Source organism: Pocillopora damicornis, chromosome 1 (genome assembly GCF_964200805.1).
Source record: "Pocillopora damicornis chromosome 1, jaPocDami1.2, whole genome shotgun sequence".
In the NCBI taxonomy this organism is placed as follows: Eukaryota; Metazoa; Cnidaria; class Anthozoa; order Scleractinia; family Pocilloporidae; genus Pocillopora; species Pocillopora damicornis.
Window position 1 is genome coordinate 32,811,560 of NC_142670.1, and position 19,764 is coordinate 32,831,323.

A 19,764-nucleotide genomic window follows, 5' to 3' on the forward strand; every position below is an offset into this window, starting at 1 on the left:
AGCCCACGTCGTGAATCCTTCGACTAGAAAGATCCTTTCTCTTTTAGTTAGAGAAATTAGATATATCATAGTAATTGCAACATCTTGTCCCATTACATAGCTGCGAGGACTGCATAAAAAGATAATGGATCTGAAGTTTCGGTGACGTCGGGAGAGGATCATCTCATCGCAGTTTTTCGCAAAAAAAATGTTTTTCTTCTCTTTTCAGAAAGGAATAAGTACTACACTATGTCCAAATGATTTTAATAGTGTCTCATTCTCAGATTTTTAACGTGCTAACGTCAAAAAAAAAAAAAAAAAAAAACTGGCTTACCTTTTTTTTAGCATGTAGCACGCTTCCTCCAGAGTTTTAAGCGGGGAATAAAAAGCCCTTCGAAAACGATGCTGTCTTTGGCACTTATAACGGTAGTTGCTGTCACAATAGTTAATATCTATATATCATGCTCTTAATAATTCATTTCTTGTTCCTGTTTGTCGTTGATCAACCCTCTAAAATCGATGCGTCATCGTTTCTCGTAACTTTAGTTGCTGTAACAATAATCAATATATATCATGCTCTTAATAATTAATTTCTGGTTCCTGTTTGTCGTTGAGCGTCTCAAGAAATGGGCCATTGTTGTGGGTTAAATTCGACTTCACAAGTTCAAACAAAAGCCTTTTGTTGTTTGTTGCGCTGAGGAAATTGTGCCGAGACTCGACGAAGATGAAGTTCAAATCGTCGCAAAATTGTCGGCGTGTCAAATTAGCGGCACTCGGGGAGAGGGGTTAGAAAAGTTGCTCATAAGCGTGCTGTTCACACAGGGGTACCCAAGGGAGAAAATGCCCTTCACTATGCTTGGTCTCTCAGTATATTTTTTTCATCAGCGAACCAGTTGATTATAAATTTATTAACACGATAAGGAAGCTTTGTTGTTAACAACATTCACGAACTATACTCGGCAAGAGGACGAGAGGAAAAAAAGCAACGATTCACTATTGTTATTAACCCCAAACAAGATACCTGGAAATGCTGAATTCTTTATACTGTACTTTGGATCAGTTGATAATAGCGCGCAGCACAACGCTGCAAAACGATGAAGCTTTTATCGATGGTTTCACTTGGTCAAGAGTTTTGTTTCCCTTATCAAAGAAGCGCTAGTCTTAAGCGCTAGTCTTAATTCTATCACGCTTTCACTCTCGTAACGTAAAGAAAAGAGAAGAAAATTTTGTGTTGAGGAAAATACCACTTAGGAATTAAAAAACGCTCAATTTAAGTGGTTGGATTTAAAATGGTCTTTAAAGGTTAATGTTCTAATTTAGTCTTGCAGTGAGAACACTGGCGGCGCGCGCGGCTTTTAACAAAGAGGTGATAGTTTTAAAACTATCTAGTTTTAGTCGTAACGTAAAACAAAATAGAAGAAAGAATTGGCGTTTGGGAAAATACTTCTTAGGAATTAAGAATAACGCCGAGTTAAATCGCTGGACTAAAAAAATCAGTGATATTTGCGGGTTGTCGTTCCACTTTAGTCTTCCAGTGAAAACTCTGGTGGCGTGCGCTGCATTTAACAAAGAGGTGATAGTTTTAAACTGCTCTGTCTTCCTTATTGTCGACAATAGAACATCGCATAATTAACGTTACTATCGTTGCCGTATGATAATTTTATGTTCTTTCAGTGCGTGGCCATAAAGAATAAAAATGCGCTGTTTTTTTGTCTTTAAAAATTAGAATCTGTTAAAAAATGTACGTTGCAACTTTTCGAAGTTATATGAGTGTCTAAAGTGGAACTTAGGGTAAAATAAAACAGGTGGTTTTCTCAGAATTTTCATCAGCTTTAAGACAAAAACAACGTTAGAGGAACCTTTATATAATGAAATAGGGCAGAAAAATAACACTGTTTTCCCTTCACAATTCATGGGCGTCCTGCTTTCTTAAATATGAGTAAAAGAACCCCCAAACGTGTTTAATTATATTCCGTTTTTTTTGTTTTTTGTTTTCATTTTGGAACGTAATAACAAATGCCTGTTTGCGACATCATCCAAAATCAAGAGTGGCTTTGCATATCGCGACAACTTTGGAAAACTTTGATTTAAAAGCGATCACGGTTTTGATAAGAAAAAAAAATGACATAAGTACTGTAATTTCATTCATTTTCCTTTTCTCTTTCGTTATTATAGATTCTACAATCCACCACGGCTGTATGCGTTTGAAGTACTATTTCAAAAACGAGTGTAGGGTTTCATCAGGGTTTCCAAGCACGAAAAAACTGATGGAAGCATTGTTTTCGAGTGCTTGAAAACCCTGATGAAACCTGATGCACAATTATTTAAATAGCGTCTCAATCGCGCATCAGGAATAAAAGAAAATGGAAATATTCACGAATTTTTCACACGTTGTCGGAAAGTTTGTTGTTACGAAAAAATGCACTGTTATGGTGGTTTGTCTAAGAGTAACTTGTGCTTCCAGCTTACTTAACGCAGGTGTGGAAGGGAGGCTAATTAAGGACCAGTTTGGTCAGCGGTGAAACGCTTTGTTTAAGTATGAAAAGATTAGTGAGGTTAAGTCTGCTGAGGTTTGTGAGGTGTTGGCGCCTAAATGCAGCACTAGCAATGAATAAATGACTAAAGGTACTGTTGAAATTGGCAATTCCAAGAGTTCTTGTGATCAGTTTATGATAGCGCGCCCTTCCAGTGTTTCACCGGGGTTTCAAACCACATACAAACCACACGTGGCGAAATTGGCGTGTCTTGGCTGGATGATCACCTTAAGAGTAGTTTTTGAATTTGAGAAGTTGTATTCTAAAGTGTTAGAAGGTGTTGGCAATATTTGACTCTCCAAATGTGGAAGACAACTTCTCATTCCTGAGTAATTCTCGAGATTCATGGTTCTATCTCTCCTATATTGGAAGCTTTAAATAAATTTTTAAATGTCATAACAAGCAAAATATTCTTTAGTTCAATCTGGGGTTTATAAGCCGCAATAATTCTCAAAAACGAAACAAGAGAAAAAAACACCTTCTTCTTTTTATATATTTAACGAAAGCAGTAACTCTTGCAAGAAATGGTCGAACAATGAACAGGCAAATATTTGCCATAGCCCCCGCACTTAGCAACTTCACAAAGAATCGATTATCATCTCTTAAGGGCTGTTAAGCTAAAACATGTCGAATGTCTCTGTTACAAACAGCTGCTCTTAACAAATATAGCATGATTTGCCAGAGGTAAGAACTACACCTTGCGTCAAACACCTCACACAACTCGACAGTCAATCAAAGAAATGCTTGTTAACAAGTTTTTCTTCCTGTTTATTCCTCAATATTAAAAATAACCTATTCTCCTAAGTCAAAAAACTATCTTTTATCTGTTGAACATGATCATTTCTTTTTTATGTAGAAATATAACAATGTAAACCTGGAAAGTTTCTGAAGCTGGGCATTTTCATTTCATACTCGCGTACACCTTGGCTTCCTTTCTTCAGGATAATATCGTGCTTTTTTCCAGACACATGAAAATGTTGGCTTCAAAACAGCAATAATTAGGCAGAAAATACGGAAATTTCTCCTATGTAATAAAAGCAAAATGTTTCATTGTTCACGGAAAGACGCCCCGTGGACGCAAATCACAACCCACTGAGAACACCTATGCGGCTTGAAGATAATTGGGTCCTTAAGATTCCACTTCTCAAAGCAGCAAAGAAGTACGATCGGTCAAGCAATTTGAGCTTTATTCTCTTAATATTTATTCCCAAAATCAATTTTTTGACTTTTTTGACTCAGTTATCAAAAAGTGAGAGAAAAGTTTTCTCGAATCATTTATCCAAAGTGAACCTCATGATTCCGCTCTTGCCGAAACTTACATGAGCGCTATCGATAGCTTTTTTTGTAAATGTATAGGTCAGTCTTAAACATCATCACTCCTACAGAATAAAGCAAGTTCCCGCACGACATTTAGCCCATTTATTTTCCTTTTGATTTCTTTCAAGGCACCGCAAAACCTCAAAACCGTCGAGGGAACCAAAGTGGAATTCGGCCATCATCGTGTTCAAACAAATACACAGGCCTTCTATGGATGGCAATCACAGGTGATGTTTTAGAGAGAATCCTTAGGGCTACTGTATTAAAAAATGTCCATATGGAAATATCGAAATATCGATCGATAAAATTTAGTCATTTTTTGAAACTGTGAGATTTTGGAAAGCAATATTTCACCGCCACAAATGACTAAACAAAAACAAAAAAAACAAAAACCAGAAACAGCACCTCTAACCGGCGAGAAAATAAAACGGTGCACCACATAGGTCTTCTAAATCTAAGCTGATATTAAAGAAAATATTCAGTTTTCGTTCCTTTTCTAAATTCTGTGGCTGTGCGAATTTACTAGAATGACGTCGACTTGTTATTTTTGTTTCCCACTATGACTTTAAGTCAGATTATAAACTGGCATATTGATGTATTCACACTTCGCGCAAAATTGAAGATAGAAAAGTGTTCCAAAACTTTCCGCCGCGAAGGAACCGGTAGAAAGTTGTAGAAAGGCAATAAAAAGAAATTCCATTTGAACCTCTTCATTCTCTGCCCAGTATTTCAAAATTTAAAGGTTTTCTATCGCCTGTGAAGAATATTATTGCCCTATTCACATCGATTATGCTGCATTGCGAACGTGAAATTCGAGATATAATACAGAGTAGTTCCAATGTGAATTATCAAGTCTTTTTTGGACAGATTGTTTAAAAAAAAGTGATGTAAAGCTCATGTTTTGAATCCGTCGATTTAAAAAAATAAATCCTTCCTCTGTTAGTTGGAGAATTAGAAATACCAAGTCGCATTTAACATCTTGCCGCAAAAAAAAGGGAAAAGCAAATGTTATACAAGGACTGTAATACTCGAAACTAATCGCTGTAAAGAAAAGCTTTCGTCGTCGATGCGAGGAATTATCGAATCGAATTCGTTTGGACATTTCTTTTCCTTTTTAATTACTTAAAAGGAAGAAGCTGTATGTTCCAAATAGTTTAAATGTAGTTTTTCATTCTTAGATTGTCACTCTAAAAGAATAGGTCACTCCCGAATATACCTTTATTTTTTTTTATTTATTTATTTTTTTTTACGCGGGGTTGCTCAACCTTTTTACATTGTTTAAGTGTGACATGTGACTGAACAATAGAAGTGAAATTTTGAACAAAATTTATTTAAAATGACTCAATTGAGTTAGAATTGTGTTATTTGATTTTCGTGTTAACTTGTAATTTCGTCAGTCGCCGGCATCTTCTGTTGCTTCACACAGGAAAAACACACGCGACGAAACGCAATGATCAATTTTGTCCTCAATCTCACGCCATAACAGAAAAAGCTTTTGAACATCTGTAAACTCCAAGCGCTTCGCAGTAACTGATATTTTCAATGAATCTTCGGATTGTTTTCAAGTTCAAGGATTGTAAATTACAATTTTATGAAAAACGAAGGTTGTTCTGTTATTTCAGTGTGAATCCTGACATGCCTGCCAGTCGCTGGCGCCGTTTGTTAAAACTAAAACGAAAAAAAAAAAACTCTTTTAAGATTATCATTGGCTTCTTTTTCACCCCACCACTATTCTTAGCAACAAAGGTCGCCATTTCGTCTGTTTATTGCTCGCCAAAAACTATCAAGTGCACTCAAAAGCCTAAAATCTGAAAAAAGTTTACAGGAATCGACCAATCGAGCGAGCAGGCGAGCGAGCGAGCGAGCAAATGCCATTCCCCACATCGTATTTATAATTCGCTCGTGCACATGCGCGCAATTTACGAGTTAAAAATGAGTATTTGGGGATCCAATTTCATGGATTTCGAAACTGGAAGTGTTTACACAATTACCGCCGACCCACCGTGAAAATTCCTTAACTTCGATACCGCCTTATAGAGATTTCATTCAATAACCCAAGCTAATTCCCAGTTATGTTTTAGATGTATGTCTAAATGTGGGATTTAATTAGAATGAAGTCAATTTGGAGTTATACCACATGTGCAATATTGCCGTCGAAAATCAGTAACAAAACGGATTTTTTGTTACCCATAAAACCTATTCCACATTTTTGAATAATTTCTGCTCGGTGAGTTTCGCTTTTGCTCTCAAAGAATCTTTTAGTAAAAGAAGAACAGTGATTCTGTTGAAATAAAGTGTCCAAATTTCTCCGTGCGACTTTGTTTGCGAACGAGAGGCAAGTTGATGTATGCAAATTTCACGTAAATGATTTGCCAATTTTGTGACTCCGACCACAAAAACCGATATTCTAATTTTTGTAAAAGATAAAAAGCTTTTGGCGGGAACAATCCACATCAGGTATCTTATTTACCTAAAAGCTATTTATGGACAAAAAACGAAAGAAAGCGATTTTTCAACTCTTGCCACGACTGAAATTAAGATTTTGGTCGATATTTCCCCACCGTCGCTCTTAAGTTATATCACGTTGACTTACTTTCCAACAATTAAGGTCCATTTATTTGCTAATTAGAATGATGAATTAAATTTTTTGGTGGTTTGTGCCAGGTTACCTAACAAACCTAATATGGGTGGTCAAAACTCGCTTATGTCTCTAGTATTCTGATTCCCTTGCTGAAAAAACACAAACACCTCAGTACAAATGAATTTTTGGTAAGATATTTGTTTGCAAAGATGAATGACACCTTTTTACCTAAGAGAGAGAAAAGAAAAGTGAACCACTTACACACTTCCATCAGTATTACAAGGACAATGTAGTTAAAAATCAAGAGCTCTTTCAAGTTTGTGATCATTTCTTTAGTTTTTTATAAGCCTAACGTTGATTCAGCAGTAAATAATAAATTGTTTGATACTTTTCTTAATCACAATTTCACTGTGAACTGGAATCAAGGTGGTGGCGCTAAAACCAATTGAATATATCTGGAGCTGTCTCTAAGCAAGTCTGATTTGTTAAATCGTTCAGTATTTACTGTTTCCTGCTGTCATTTATTGTTCATGAATTTTACTTTTCTAAAGAATCAGTACACGATGGTGGAATACAAAGGCGCGTTGGATGTGATTAGTAAGACTTTCAGGTAAGTTGGAACTTGACATGAGGACTTAAAGTTTTCGATACGTTATAGACTAGCTTTCCATCTCTAGTCAGTTCAAATCCTCTACATTAAAGAGAGCTTCATGTTTTGCCCGTTTGAAACAATTTGACAAAGAACTGGACCAAAATTGGCGGAGAACTAAAACCAGCTTGTTTGAGAACTGGATCCAATTTCGGATTGACTTACGGCTTAGTGGTAAAGTCCACATTTTTATGTAAGAAGGTATTCTTCTTTTTCTGGCCTCTCCTCACGGCAGGTTCGTTTCAAAATCTTAGGCGTGAAGGAGTAACAGGATTTTATAAAGGATTAATTCCCAGTGTCCTCAGGTAAGGCTAAATGTTAAAAATAAATTTGATGATACAAGCAGATTTGCTAGTTAGTTTTATGTGTTAAACCGCAATGTATAATCGAGAATTGGCCAAGAGGGCTTAGTGGGCTCTCATCTTTAATTTTAGGTAGCGCTTTGTAAAGTAAAGGGTCTTAAGAGATGGGGTACCCCCATAAGCTGTTTGAACTTATTTGCACCCTCTAGTCTGTGAGAAACTGGGAAGAGACAGGCGATAGATACATTAAGAGGCTATAAAATTTGGAGTAGGTGTCATGTCATTGTTTTCGTCAGTTACATGTTCGAATACTGTGAAATTATTAGGATACTTACCGTTATCACAAATTTTTGTGCCCCACCTGATATGTTAGAGTAAGTTTTAGCGGTTTTTTTGTTTTTGGAAATCCAGAAAAGGAGCGCTTTAGAAGAAACCCTGAAACTGTAATATATGTAAAACGTTCATTGTCGATTTTACTGTGTATTGTGCGTTTGATTGTTGTTGATTTTGTTTCTTTTTAGAGTAACGCCAGCATGTCCTTTTACATTTGTGGTGTATGAAAACGTTATTCACTTCCTTCTGCCGGACAGATGACATCGACAGGATAAATGATGGAATCCGGCAACGGGAGACGATGGGCAATACTACAGCACCTGGTTTTATTACCAGACTTTATTCTGCAACAGTTCCGACTGATTCATTTATGGAAAAAAAATATATTAACCGAGCGAAGTTAACCGCCCAGTGCGTTTACACATTTTATCGATAACTTCATTTACCAGCGGAATGTGCATATCAATTTTTTCAGAGCAATTTATGTACATCAATGCAAAAGGTATCCATTATTACTATCATGTCCTAAGGGTAACAATGATTTCTCCCATTGTTCTTTTATAAAGAACCTTCCCCCTCCCCTTTGTCCCTTGTCCCATACGGGTATCAAATTTATGTACATCCCCTTAGCACTAACAAAGCCATGAACTACAAGAGATGCCTTTTTGCATTTTTTTTTATTACTATTAACTTCATAATTCAAACATTACTTGTGAAAACTACTTGCAATTAATCAAGAAAAATGTTCAATATTAAGTTAAAAATTACCTTATTTTCCTTTTTTCTGTTCCTTACGTTAAAATATTTTTCAATAACTTTCTCCATTTGTTACTGAATTGTTGCGATGTAAAGTTAAACCCAGTTTTTATTTATGGCTCTGTTTTTACTTCACTGCAACATTTGTTGTTGTTGTTGTTATTTTTCCCTGGTTATTGACATTAAATTCAGTAAAAAACGGTAAAAGCTACTCTTTCGCGATCGCTATTAGATGAGTGGTATCGAGAACCTACTCCGACCCATGGACAACACTGCCCTTAACGCTTACTCGTGTTCGTGTTATGAAACTCAGCTAAAAATAGTCCATGTAAGTTAAATTTATTTACAAAGAGATACAGAGTTTTTGTTAAGTAATGAGATAATTTATTTACACCACTCAAGAACCTGAGCCACAATTGACCCAGCTCATATCACTTTGCTTTGAAGAGTCTACCGACGATTTTTCTATATTTTGATACGTTGTCAAGAAACTCGCCTTGCTTAGCCTCATTTGCTTTGTGTTCAGGTCTCTTATTGTAAATTAGAGACAAATGAACATCAAATGATTGGAAGACTACTCTTAGTTAAAATATTGAAATATCAGGCAGTAGCCTTTGGGGGATACGGTGAGAGTGGGTTTCTTTTCTGCTCTTACTATTTTTCATAGGATTCTTTGAATATGTTTGCATTATATAAAAGGAAAACTTCGCCGAGAGAAACTGATTTTCATTTTAAATCTAAGATTCCTGTAAAATTTGAATTTGAAAGTTCTGAATACCTTTCTTTTAGCGTGTTAATGTTGTAGGCAAACATTAACCGTAGTAAAACAGGTCAACTTTTAAAAGCTATAAAAGTATTTTAATAAATTTCGTCTTGAATGAATGAGGTGCCCGTGCTCTTAGTTAAATAAGCTTTATAGGGACACTTTGAAGCCATTGCGTCAAGATCTTTAACTTGGATTCAAAATAAGCGTGAGATGTAAGCGATCCTTTAATTTCAAATGAATTCTGGTCGATTCGGACGCATTTAACACACGGTTACGCAGGCTAAACCATTGAATTTTGCTTACTGTGTTTCTGGAAATTGGTTCAATGTTTTAAAATACTGAGTCACTATTAATACGTTAACTTTATGTAATTTCAAAGGACATCAGATTTTGACTGTCATCACTTTTTTTTCTACGCCTATAACGAAAGATAGCGCCTGTTTGTATTCCACGGACCTACGCTAAAATAATCATGGTTTATAATTACAGCAATTGAAGGATGAAAAAAACGAAAAAAAAAATACATAAATAAAAGGCTCGAAAACCTTAAGCTTGAGAGTTTGTGTCTTGCAGATTTTACTGGAAGATTACTTAAAGATACTTGGGGCAACTCTCTTTGATGACAGAGGCTATCTGATGAGAATTATCACTCTAATGAGATAAGTACCTGTTTGCCACCAAAGTTAAAATCTGATGATAATGTTTAGGATAGAGAAGAAAGGTTGAATACCTTACATGTCAAAACTTTATATACATGTATCTACGGAGCGATTTGTGTGTTCTCTTACTACGCGAAGTATATTTGCTTCACATTCAGTCTGCACCACAGTAGCGTGAGGGACAACGTGGTGGCTTTAGAAGTTTGTAGATATAGAAGGATCCACAGTTTTTTACAAAAATTTCTTGATTGTATCGGCAACCAGTAGAGCGATCACTAAAGCAGACCTTCCTTTGAACTTCGCCATCTTCCACTGTAGGATGAGCACTAATCAACCAGCCTGACCAGTCTGTACCACATCTGAATGCTGGCACACGCGTTGTTGGCATTTTTGTTCCTGCGGCTCCCTCAAAACGATACCATCCCTCAGGGAGCTGGTAGTCACACAACTCTGAACCGACAGGTGTACTGTAACTTATCTTTCTATTGAATTCACTCAGAATTGTATAATCATAGCAAGGATCGGCTAGTAAATGAAATAAACATTACAAAAAGGTTGTAGTAACAAAGATAATGTATCCCACAAAACGATACCATCCCTCGGGGAGTGAGTAGTCACACAACGATGGTCCCTTTAACGGTGTAACGTAACTGCTCTTTCTATTGGCATCACTCAGGTTTTGATAATTATAACATGGGTCGGCTAGTAAATGAAATAAACATTACAAAAAGGTTGTAGTAACAAAGATAACATTTTTTGTTGACATTTTTCAAGTCAATCAGTTCGACAACAACTAGATGGGACTAATGTTTTACAAGAACAACTATGCGTTAAGTAAAATTTAAAGAAGAATTTGGATTGGACAGTGATGATGCAAATAGGAACTAAAATGAAATGATAGCATTATACAGAGTAATGTGAACTCTTGCTTTAATCGCCCATCAAAGCCTGTAGTTGTTTGTACCTCAACTGGAAGCTACCAAACGCGTTTAAGACATTTTTGATCTTCAGTTCCCAAACAACGATACCAGCCCAGGGGTATTTGGTAGTAACACAATTAAGTCCCAGGAGTGTGCAATGACTCTCTGTCTATTAGCATCATCCAATTATTTATAATCATAACGCGAATGAATGAGTTGCCAGTAATCGGATCCTTGCATTTGCACAAAGATTTCCTAAGCACGGCACGGTAACGAATCCTGCAATCTGATTGGTTCTTTACCCGATCAGTATTTTCCTATCTCTGCCCACGGGCCACGGTAACGCTTTTGTAAGTCGCCGAGTACAGCTCAAATTTCGCTGCCATTTTTCAGAAATATACCTCGTTTTTCCCGCTGGGCAGTATTTTTAAGCAAATATATCGGTCACTACCTCAAGCCGGCTTATGAATCCTCTCTTTTCTCTCTCTCTCAAATCACTGACAAAAAAATATTGGTTTCAGAATGAATTTGTATAGGCAAAAGTGTCATTACGTTGGTTGACAAGCGGCCTAAAAACCGTCTGCAATTGATTTTAATCATTCACAAAAAGTACATAGAAAGTTAAAACGTGAGGTATTTGGTTACAGGTAAACTGAACAATGGAACTTTCATTCATTTAATGTCTGAATTTTCTCAAACAACTTGTTGGTAGTGAAAGAGCGAGCGAAGTTTTAATTTCAGTTCGACAATAAATGTACGCTCTCAGTGAGTCTTTCAAAGTCCGTTCAATTTGAACATTTGGACCATAAATTGCACAACAGAAACTGAAGGAATTTATTGAGAAAAGGCCGCGTTAAATCCCCTTGTGTCTCGTTGGAGTGTGCCGTTCGAATTTCGTTTTTGTGGAGGAAAGACCAGATTTACATACGCCGTTGCAGCAAACAAACGAGCAAACTCTCACAACTTCAAAATAAAAAATTCGAATTTACTCACAATTACTTTCCTGGCCGTTTACTTAATGAACAGAGGTAAATCTTCGTACATGAATCAATCGTCGATGAGAGTAAATAATACTTTCCGTTATATCATTGATTGTTTTGTAAAAATAATGTTTCAAACTTTGTTTCGAAGCCTTTTAAATCACCTTTATTTACGCAAGTGAAAATGTTTCAGTGAAGCACCTCCTTTAACTACCATTTACTCGCTCAGAAATTGTTCAGTTTATGGAAGATCTTGCCGTATTTATAGCCCTAAATCATTCGGGTTCTTTCAGAATGAGTTTCGTTAAGTTTAAAAAAAAAATGTTATTTACCGGCTAAGGGTCGGTCCGTATGGTGAAAAACTGTGACCGAGGTCTTGAAAATGTTGCCCGAGGCCGTAGGCGATTCACGGTATGTATCGCGATATTATTCAATGCCCAAGCACACCATTTCGATCTCCTGCTGCTTCAAGGTAGCGTTGTAGCGCTCTTTTGTATTACCAAGCCAAGAAAAAAGCTAGAAGCTATAAGTAGACTTAACACACGTAAACAAAACTGAAAAGGCTAATATGTCTAAATTTCGAGACCAGAACACGATGTCAATTTCACAATAAACCGTGCGCTTGGTGAAAAGTCAATCGGCTCATTTTACTTCATATTTCATGGTTGTTGAAACAAAACTTACGCTTCCCTTGAATCAACATTACCCACTCCAATTATGATAAAGCAGCGGCAAAAAATCTTTGCGAAAACACAAGGATCCGATTGCTGGCAACTCATTCATCGGTTTGCATAGGTCAAATAAGGATCATAGCTGCTATTATTATTATTATTATTATTAGGACATCTTTAAAGGTTTGGGATTCCTGAAGGTTTTTTAGTTCCACGGAGAGTTTCATGTCTGCATCATGTAAAAGTTCGTGTAAGGTTGTTAAATCATTTAAAACATAATCAAAAAATGATTCGTTTTTGTTCTCAAGGTAGCATAAAATTATGCCTCCTCGATGTGAATTTCGGATGAAAGTCAACTCTGAGGAATTTACTGCTACTTTCAACGCGGGAAACAAAATAAAAATTTCATCGCCTTCATGAAAAACCGCTGCTTATATTTCGAGTTATGAGTGAACGCGGCTGAATGGTGCAGCGCTGGAGACAATTATGTCATGAATATTTCGGAGAGAGATTAAATTCGCCCGTGCAGTTTTGTTCATTTCCAGCATATCCAGCGTGACAATCATATACATGTGATCCAAGGGTATTCATGCATGTAACACTCGTTAATAGAGCAGTTTAGCAAGAGGACGGGAACGTCATTTCAGAACGGCGCGCGCGGCAAAAACGCCGAGAAAAAACTGGGTCGAGAAGACCGTCGCGTTGTGTTGAAAAGTGACTTAGCAGTCGTTTCAACAAACCGTCCACGTTATATTTGTTCTTGAATATCCTAACCTTGGCTCTTTCGGATCATTATCAGCCTTGAATTTTCGGTTTCATAGACCACTTGAAGGACAACGAAATTATCCTCTTTGAGAGTGTAACGACAAGCACAAACCGAAGATAGTTTACTACAAGTGAGTTGTTAATATGAATCCACATGGGCGATTAAACTTTGAAATTATTTCATTTCAGTTAAGTCTCGAGTCTGCAGATTCATCTATCAAATTTTGAAGCCCACTAAATATTTTTTTTTTCTATGATTTGTATCGCTGTCATTTCGTTTCGTGCTTCTAGATTTCAGCACTACTCGTTTTTCTTCATAATTTTGTAAAGTATAATTTGGAATTGAAATCGTCGCCGTTTTTTCCCTTGTTTACTGAATATTCTTCTCAATCATGACAGTACACCTCTTTTAAGCAGGAGTCATGGCGAAATATGTAGAGATCAAGCGACCCAACGATGGAGTTGTTTACAATGAGTTCCCGTTTAACCATGAACGAATGAAATGCACTCAAACTCAGCGAAATGACGTCCTGAACTTGATGGGGAGAAAGGCAACGCTAACACCGGAAGTCGAAATAGAGTCGTGTCCAGATTATCCGCGCGCTTTCCTGTTCTGAAATGACGTTCCCGTTCTCTTGCTAAACCACTCTAATATCTGAGAAACCGTAAATACATTTTGCACTTTATTTTTGTCGTCTAACGATTTGTAATTACTTTAATCATTTCAGATAATAAGAGAAAGCTTTCTCTTTCTTTGTCTTTAACGAGCTTGAAATTTGAAACGTGCAACTTAGATGTTATATTCTCCTTTCCAATGTTCTTTTTTATATCTCCTAACATCAAGGCTCTGAGAAAAACCGGAAGTAGATCATGGCAACTCCGTGCCTAAGCATGTATGGGTAATGCTGCTTAAAAAAACAAAACTTAGCACTGGTAGGACGATAGTTCCTGCTAAAATTGGTTATTTAATGCTATGGATCCACAGATATAGCATGCAAGCTATTATTGGTCTGTTATTCACTCACTCGATTGTAGATAGCAATTGCTTAAATGTACCTACAGTGTTTTTAGGCGAAAAAGAATTAAACATTGTAACTCTCATGTCTTTAAATACTTTAAGGCTTTGAGACTAAAACAGTGATATTGGAGATCCAGATAAACTCATCAGGATCCGAATTTGAGCTCCTTTTTCAGACAACGCATTAAAGGACAGCTCAAGGCAGACTTAGGGCACAGCCGGTATCATTTACATATGAAAAACTAATAATATGGCCACCTCAGCAGCTTCAGGTTCATTAGATTCGAGCAGGAATATTCTAAATATTATAGCAAAGATATTAAATTCACCTGTGCAGTTTTGACCATTTCCATTAAATCCAGGGTGGCATTCACAAAAATAGGATCCGTTGGTGTTCGTGCAGGCAGCATTCACGTGACAAGAGTGATTTCCTTTACATTCGTCAATATCTGAGAAACCAGATATATATTTGCACTTCATCATGTTTGTCACTTTAAAAATGAGCGGACTCTCAGTCGAGTGATTACTTTGATAATCATACATAACAAAACAATTTTTTCTCTTTTTGTGTTCCACGAATTAGATATTTGAAACGTATATTTTATCACGAGTATTTCAGTTTATCAAGCTATCGGCTCTGAAACAACTGGCTTGTTCCTGCTGCTCCCACAAAACGTACCATCCCTTGGGGGATAGGTCGTCACAAAACACTGGACCAAATTACGGTGTAGCGTAACTACTCTTAATATTGGCATCACCCAGGTTTTGAGAGTGTGTAATTTCTCTCTGCCTCCTAAAGGTTTCCTTTCGTTTCGTTGTAACGAAGAAATTAAATTTACCTGTGCAGTTTTGTCCATTTCCAGTATACCCAGCATGACATTGACATACATGTGATCCAAGGGTGTTCAGACCAGATTTTTTCTCGGTTCCCCCAAGTTCAAATCTGTTCCTATCTATCAAGTCTCCCTTTACCAGTGGAGATTTTTTACCTTACACTGGATGTTTACTTAACCAGCTAACTCCCTTTAATGACCAAGAAAGAAATTCTCCTTACCAAATCATTACAATATCAAACAGACAAGTGACAAGAATAAGGAAAAATATCAGCTTGGGGATTATCAATTGATTCAATATCAAATTCTTATAACTAACATCATAAGAATTGTGTGGCAGACAGTAAGGAGAATTACTAATAAGATCTTAGGAGTGAAAGGGTCAATACAAGGTATGCTGGTAAAACAAGTCTCGCAAATATGATAGTGCTTTTCTTTCTGATGGAAATGGTTTCAAAAGAAATGCATCAAGTACCTGTGCAGTCGCTTCCATTTCCAGTATATCCGGGGTGACACGTACAAACATACGATCCTTTGGTGTTCATGCATGTGGCATTCACGTGACAAGAGTGATTTCCTTTACACTCGTTAATATCTGTAAAATGATAAACATTAAAGAAAAAGAATAAATTAAAAAAAAATGCAATTGGGAAGAAGTTGTCGAGCACAAGCTTAGTAACCTTAGTCTAGTTCTCTTGGGTCATAGACGCAAGCACTTCACTTTAGCGCTCACTAGATTTTTTCTTGGTTCCCCGCAAGTTTAAATCCGTTGTTCTGTCCTGTAAGCCCATCCAGCAAGTCTCCCTTTACCAGTTGAGATTTTTTTACCACTGAATGTTTATTTAATACAATTGTGTCATTATCAACATTGTCTTCAGGCCTCATCTCATCTCTTTTTTTATACAAGGTATGCTGGTAAAGCAAGTCTTGAAACGATGATAGTGCTTTTCTTTCTAATGGAAATGGTTACAAAAGAAACGCATAAATACCTGTGCAGCCGTGTCCATTTCCAGTATATCCGGGGTGACAAGTACAAACGTACAATCCTTTGGTGTTCGTGCAGATAGCATTCACGTGACAAGAGTGATTTCCTTTACACTCGTCAATATCTGAAAAACAATCGATACATTTTTGCATCTTATCGTTTTTTTCTTATCGCTTAACTTATGGTCGTCTCATTCCTTTGATCATCACAAATTATAAAACAAATGTTTCTCTTTTAGGGCTACATGAATTATATATTGCGAAATTACGTTTCAGCACAAATAATTTAATTTATCAATCTGAATGCTCTGAAACAAGCCAGGGGTAGACCAAGGTTACTCTGTGCCTATACATGCATGGGTAACACTGCTTAAAATCGTGAGAATATTTACAAAAATTGGTTTTATTGGAAATATTTATAAGGTCATCTTCAAAATTACCTGAACATGAGTGTCCATCGCCGGTGTATCCCACTTTACATATGCATTTGTAAGAACCATACGTGTTGGTACAGTTTGCATTCACATCGCAGTTACTGATGTTATATTTACATTCATCCATATCTAGAATGTGGCAAGAGAAGCAGTAACTAAGTTAGAGCAACTTGAGAAAGACATCCTCGATAGAACTGATCCAAACCAAATATTTGGGTGATGGTATCAATAATAGTATAATTTTATAATAATCTCATGTTTCTGATAACTCGTAACAAAATAAAGTACCTCATGCAAACTTATAAGACCTACCTTCGTGAACCATATCACAGTAAATCAGTTTTGCCTTTCCTTTACAAGTTGGATTCAGCCAATACTTGCCGCTTATGATGTGTTTACCTTCACTTGCCTTTATTTCGTGACAAGACAACGCCGGTAATTCAGGGATAGAGCCTAATGGAGCTGCAATAAAGATACGTTTTACGTTTACTTCCTATTCTTAGTTCTTCCAGGATGGAGAAGATTTATAGAAATAGAAATCACATAGATGGAAAAAGCTTTGATTTCTCACCTCTGCCGTTCAATCGCCGGATGTAAAACCACGCGGGTGCTGAAAGGAAATTATCTGGTCTCGCCTCCTTGGTGCGGTTATTTAGTTCACATATTTGGTATTTTCTATTGTAGTTATAGCTTTGGCATGTAGTCTCTTGTCCACATTTGACATCACAAAGATGAGGAGCCGCCACTGACCACCTTTTGAAAACAGAACGCTTGAGAGCCATTCCTTGTATATTTACTTCGGTCCTACATTGATCATTAGCTGTGACAAACTCCATGGCAGATGCAAAAATGACAAATCTTAAATGGCGGAACAGCCACCACATACTTTTTTCCTTGTGCTGAATCTGAAAATATTGAGGATAAGCCGCAACAGGTAAATGTTGAATTCCCGCCAAGTTACATCTTACTTTGAAAACTATCTATCTATCTATCAGATGAATAATAATAATACATGTCATGGATTAATTAATGGCCCGCCCGAAAATTCGCGAGAACACTCCATAGTAGCTTGACAGGAGTAAACAAGATTCCATTATTCGAGAACGACATAAAAACTTGAGTGCAGAGATAAAGCTATAATTTGCATTTAAGTTCAGGATCAGGCCAAGTAAATTTAGCCAAATTTACTTGTCCGGAAATGCAAACAAACTTGCGAAATTCCAGAAAAATTTTAATAACTTACTACTCAACTTGTCACTAACAATTCAGCGTCTGTGAGGTTCATTTAAATTAATGACGCTGCAAATGTGACAGGTTTTTTTTTGTCATGTAACTTGTTAAGTTCTTTTTATCCTTACGTTGCTTAATTTTATGATGTAGGTTGCTCTCAAATTATACTACTAAAGAATTTCTCGCGTTTCTTCCAACCCATTCGTCACCTCAAGTGCACGTATAGCTGTTTTAAAATGAGGGACATGACTGGTCCTAAAAGCTATTCATGATCATCATTTGATTACAAAACTTTTATACTAATAAAGACTCACCATCATTTTTTCTGGGTTGCTTGTTTTTTTTTTGTTTTGGTCTGTTTTTTATTTTTACGCTTACTATTTTTAACATCTTTTAGGTTTCTTATCTTAATATCACTGTGCTTGCAATTGTTCGTCAGCTGTACAAAACAATGACGCACAACTTTTGCGCTAAAGATTCAGTTTTAACGAAATGATTTGACCCCTTTTCCATGTCAGTTTATGCGAGAAGATGTGAAGTCGAACTTATGCATTGTGAATCTATCGATTGAAATGAGGCTTTTTTAACTAAAAAAGGCCAGTTGAACGGCGGCAAACCTTTGGTCTCGATTTTATTTTTAACTCTTTACATGATTTCTGTATCATTTACACGAATATCTAAGTTGTTCTTTAGAGGTAAAAAAATTGTCTTGTCAATAATTTGTTTTTACATTTTTAGTTTCTTTTTCTATACGGTTCCATTCGAGAAAGCAAATATCATAAAGTTGGAATCTTATTTATGAACGCAGTATATGTTTTCTTTCCCTGATGGATGTAGTCTCATTCCTTTAACAGTTTAATGTTTACACGACTTTCTAATTTGTTCTTCAGCGGTGAAAAATTGTCTTGTCGTAGGGTGTGTTGGTAAAAGATGAGTGTTCGCTCCTTTGAAGTCCTCAATAAAATATTTTGCTTCATATGTTTGAGCTCAGAATGTGAAAATACACGGAAGAGCACGCTCGATGATACTGTTGTATTAGCGTAGAAACAACATTTTTTTCTAATCGTAATAATAACAGAGAATTTTACTTACCCTGAAAAGGAATAACCTATGATAAACACGCAAATTCCTTAGAGCTCCCGCACTCACCAAAGTCAGAGTGACTTGATTATCAGCTCTCAGAAATTTTCAAGCCTGAAAGATATATATTGCACCTCTGCTCAAAAACGAATGCCCTCAAACATTTCAGACTGATGTGTTGACACGCTTAAGAAAAGTCCCTATGGTTCCATGACCAAAAATTGCGAATTTTAAATATTGATGCCCTAAGGACATTTGTTTTTAATGAGTTTATAGAATGGAAATTATCCGAACCTCCTCATGAGGTCTCTATTATAGGAAAGACGCTCTGTGGACGCAAATTACAACCGACTGAGAACAGCTGTACGGCTTGAAGATAATTAAGTCCTGAAGATTCCATTTCTCAAAGCAGAAAAGAAGTACTATCGGTCAAGCAATTTGAACTTTATTATCTAACTATTAATTCCCAAAAAATATATTTTGACTGAACTTTGTTATCAACAATTGAGCGAAAAGAAGTATTGAGTCATTATCCAAAGTGAATCTCATGTTCCGTTCTTGCCGAAACCTATTTGAAAGCTATCAATTGGTTTTTTTTTAACGTAGGTGCTAGTTTTAAAGACTACTCCAACCCTCTGAACATACATAATAAAGCAATTTCTCGCATCAAATCTAGCGCAATTTTTTTCTAAATTTGATCTCTTCGAAGGCGCCGCAAACCTCAAAACCTCTGAGTAAATAGGAATTCGACTATCATCGTCTTAAAACAAACACACAGGTCTTCCCAAGGTGATATTTTTTAGGGAGCATGCTTGAAGCTCCTGTATTGAAAAAAATGTCCCTATGGATTTATCGTAGTCTTTTAATGTTCTATGTGATAAATTTTGGCCATATTTTGTAACTGTGAGATTTTTGGAAAGCGATATCCTCACCGCCACATCGAATTCGTTTGGACAATTTTTTTCTTTTATTC

At 36.4% G+C, this 19,764-nt stretch overlaps 1 protein-coding gene across 2 annotated transcripts; it reads right to left on the minus strand.

Moving 5' to 3' along the window:
* Positions 1–9,287: 9,287 nt before the first annotated feature.
* LOC149053390 (uromodulin-like) lies at positions 9,288–17,461 on the minus strand. Of its 2 annotated transcripts, none has more exons than XM_089190524.1 (7): positions 17,053–17,461; positions 16,794–16,943; positions 16,488–16,610; positions 16,053–16,172; positions 14,560–14,679; positions 10,442–10,578; positions 9,288–10,282 (listed from the first exon to the last, which is right to left on the minus strand). In XM_089190524.1, the coding sequence occupies exons 1-7, from the start codon at positions 17,363–17,365 to the stop codon at positions 10,031–10,033; spliced, it is 1,215 nt and encodes a 404-aa protein (XP_089046650.1). In that variant the 5' UTR covers positions 17,366–17,461; the 3' UTR covers positions 9,288–10,030. The 2 variants fall into 2 exon arrangements, with proteins under 2 accessions (XP_089046650.1, XP_089046648.1); XM_089190522.1 differs by lacking the exon at positions 14,560–14,679 and adding an exon at positions 15,539–15,658.
* Positions 17,462–19,764: the final 2,303 nt, after the last annotated feature.

Excerpts from the sequence above, each read along its gene's own strand:
- LOC149053390 (XM_089190524.1), bottom strand. The coding sequence starts at position 17,365 with ATGTGGTGGCTGTTCCGCCATTTAAGATTTGTCATTTTTGCATCTGCC. Across the intron at positions 16,944-17,052 it reads CCGGCGATTGAACGGCAGAG|CTCCATTAGGCTCTATCCCT; the intron begins GTGAGAAATCAA and ends TCTTTATTGCAG. Across the intron at positions 16,173-16,487 it reads CGATGGACACTCATGTTCAG|ATATTGACGAGTGTAAAGGA; the intron begins GTAATTTTGAAG and ends ATTGTTTTTCAG.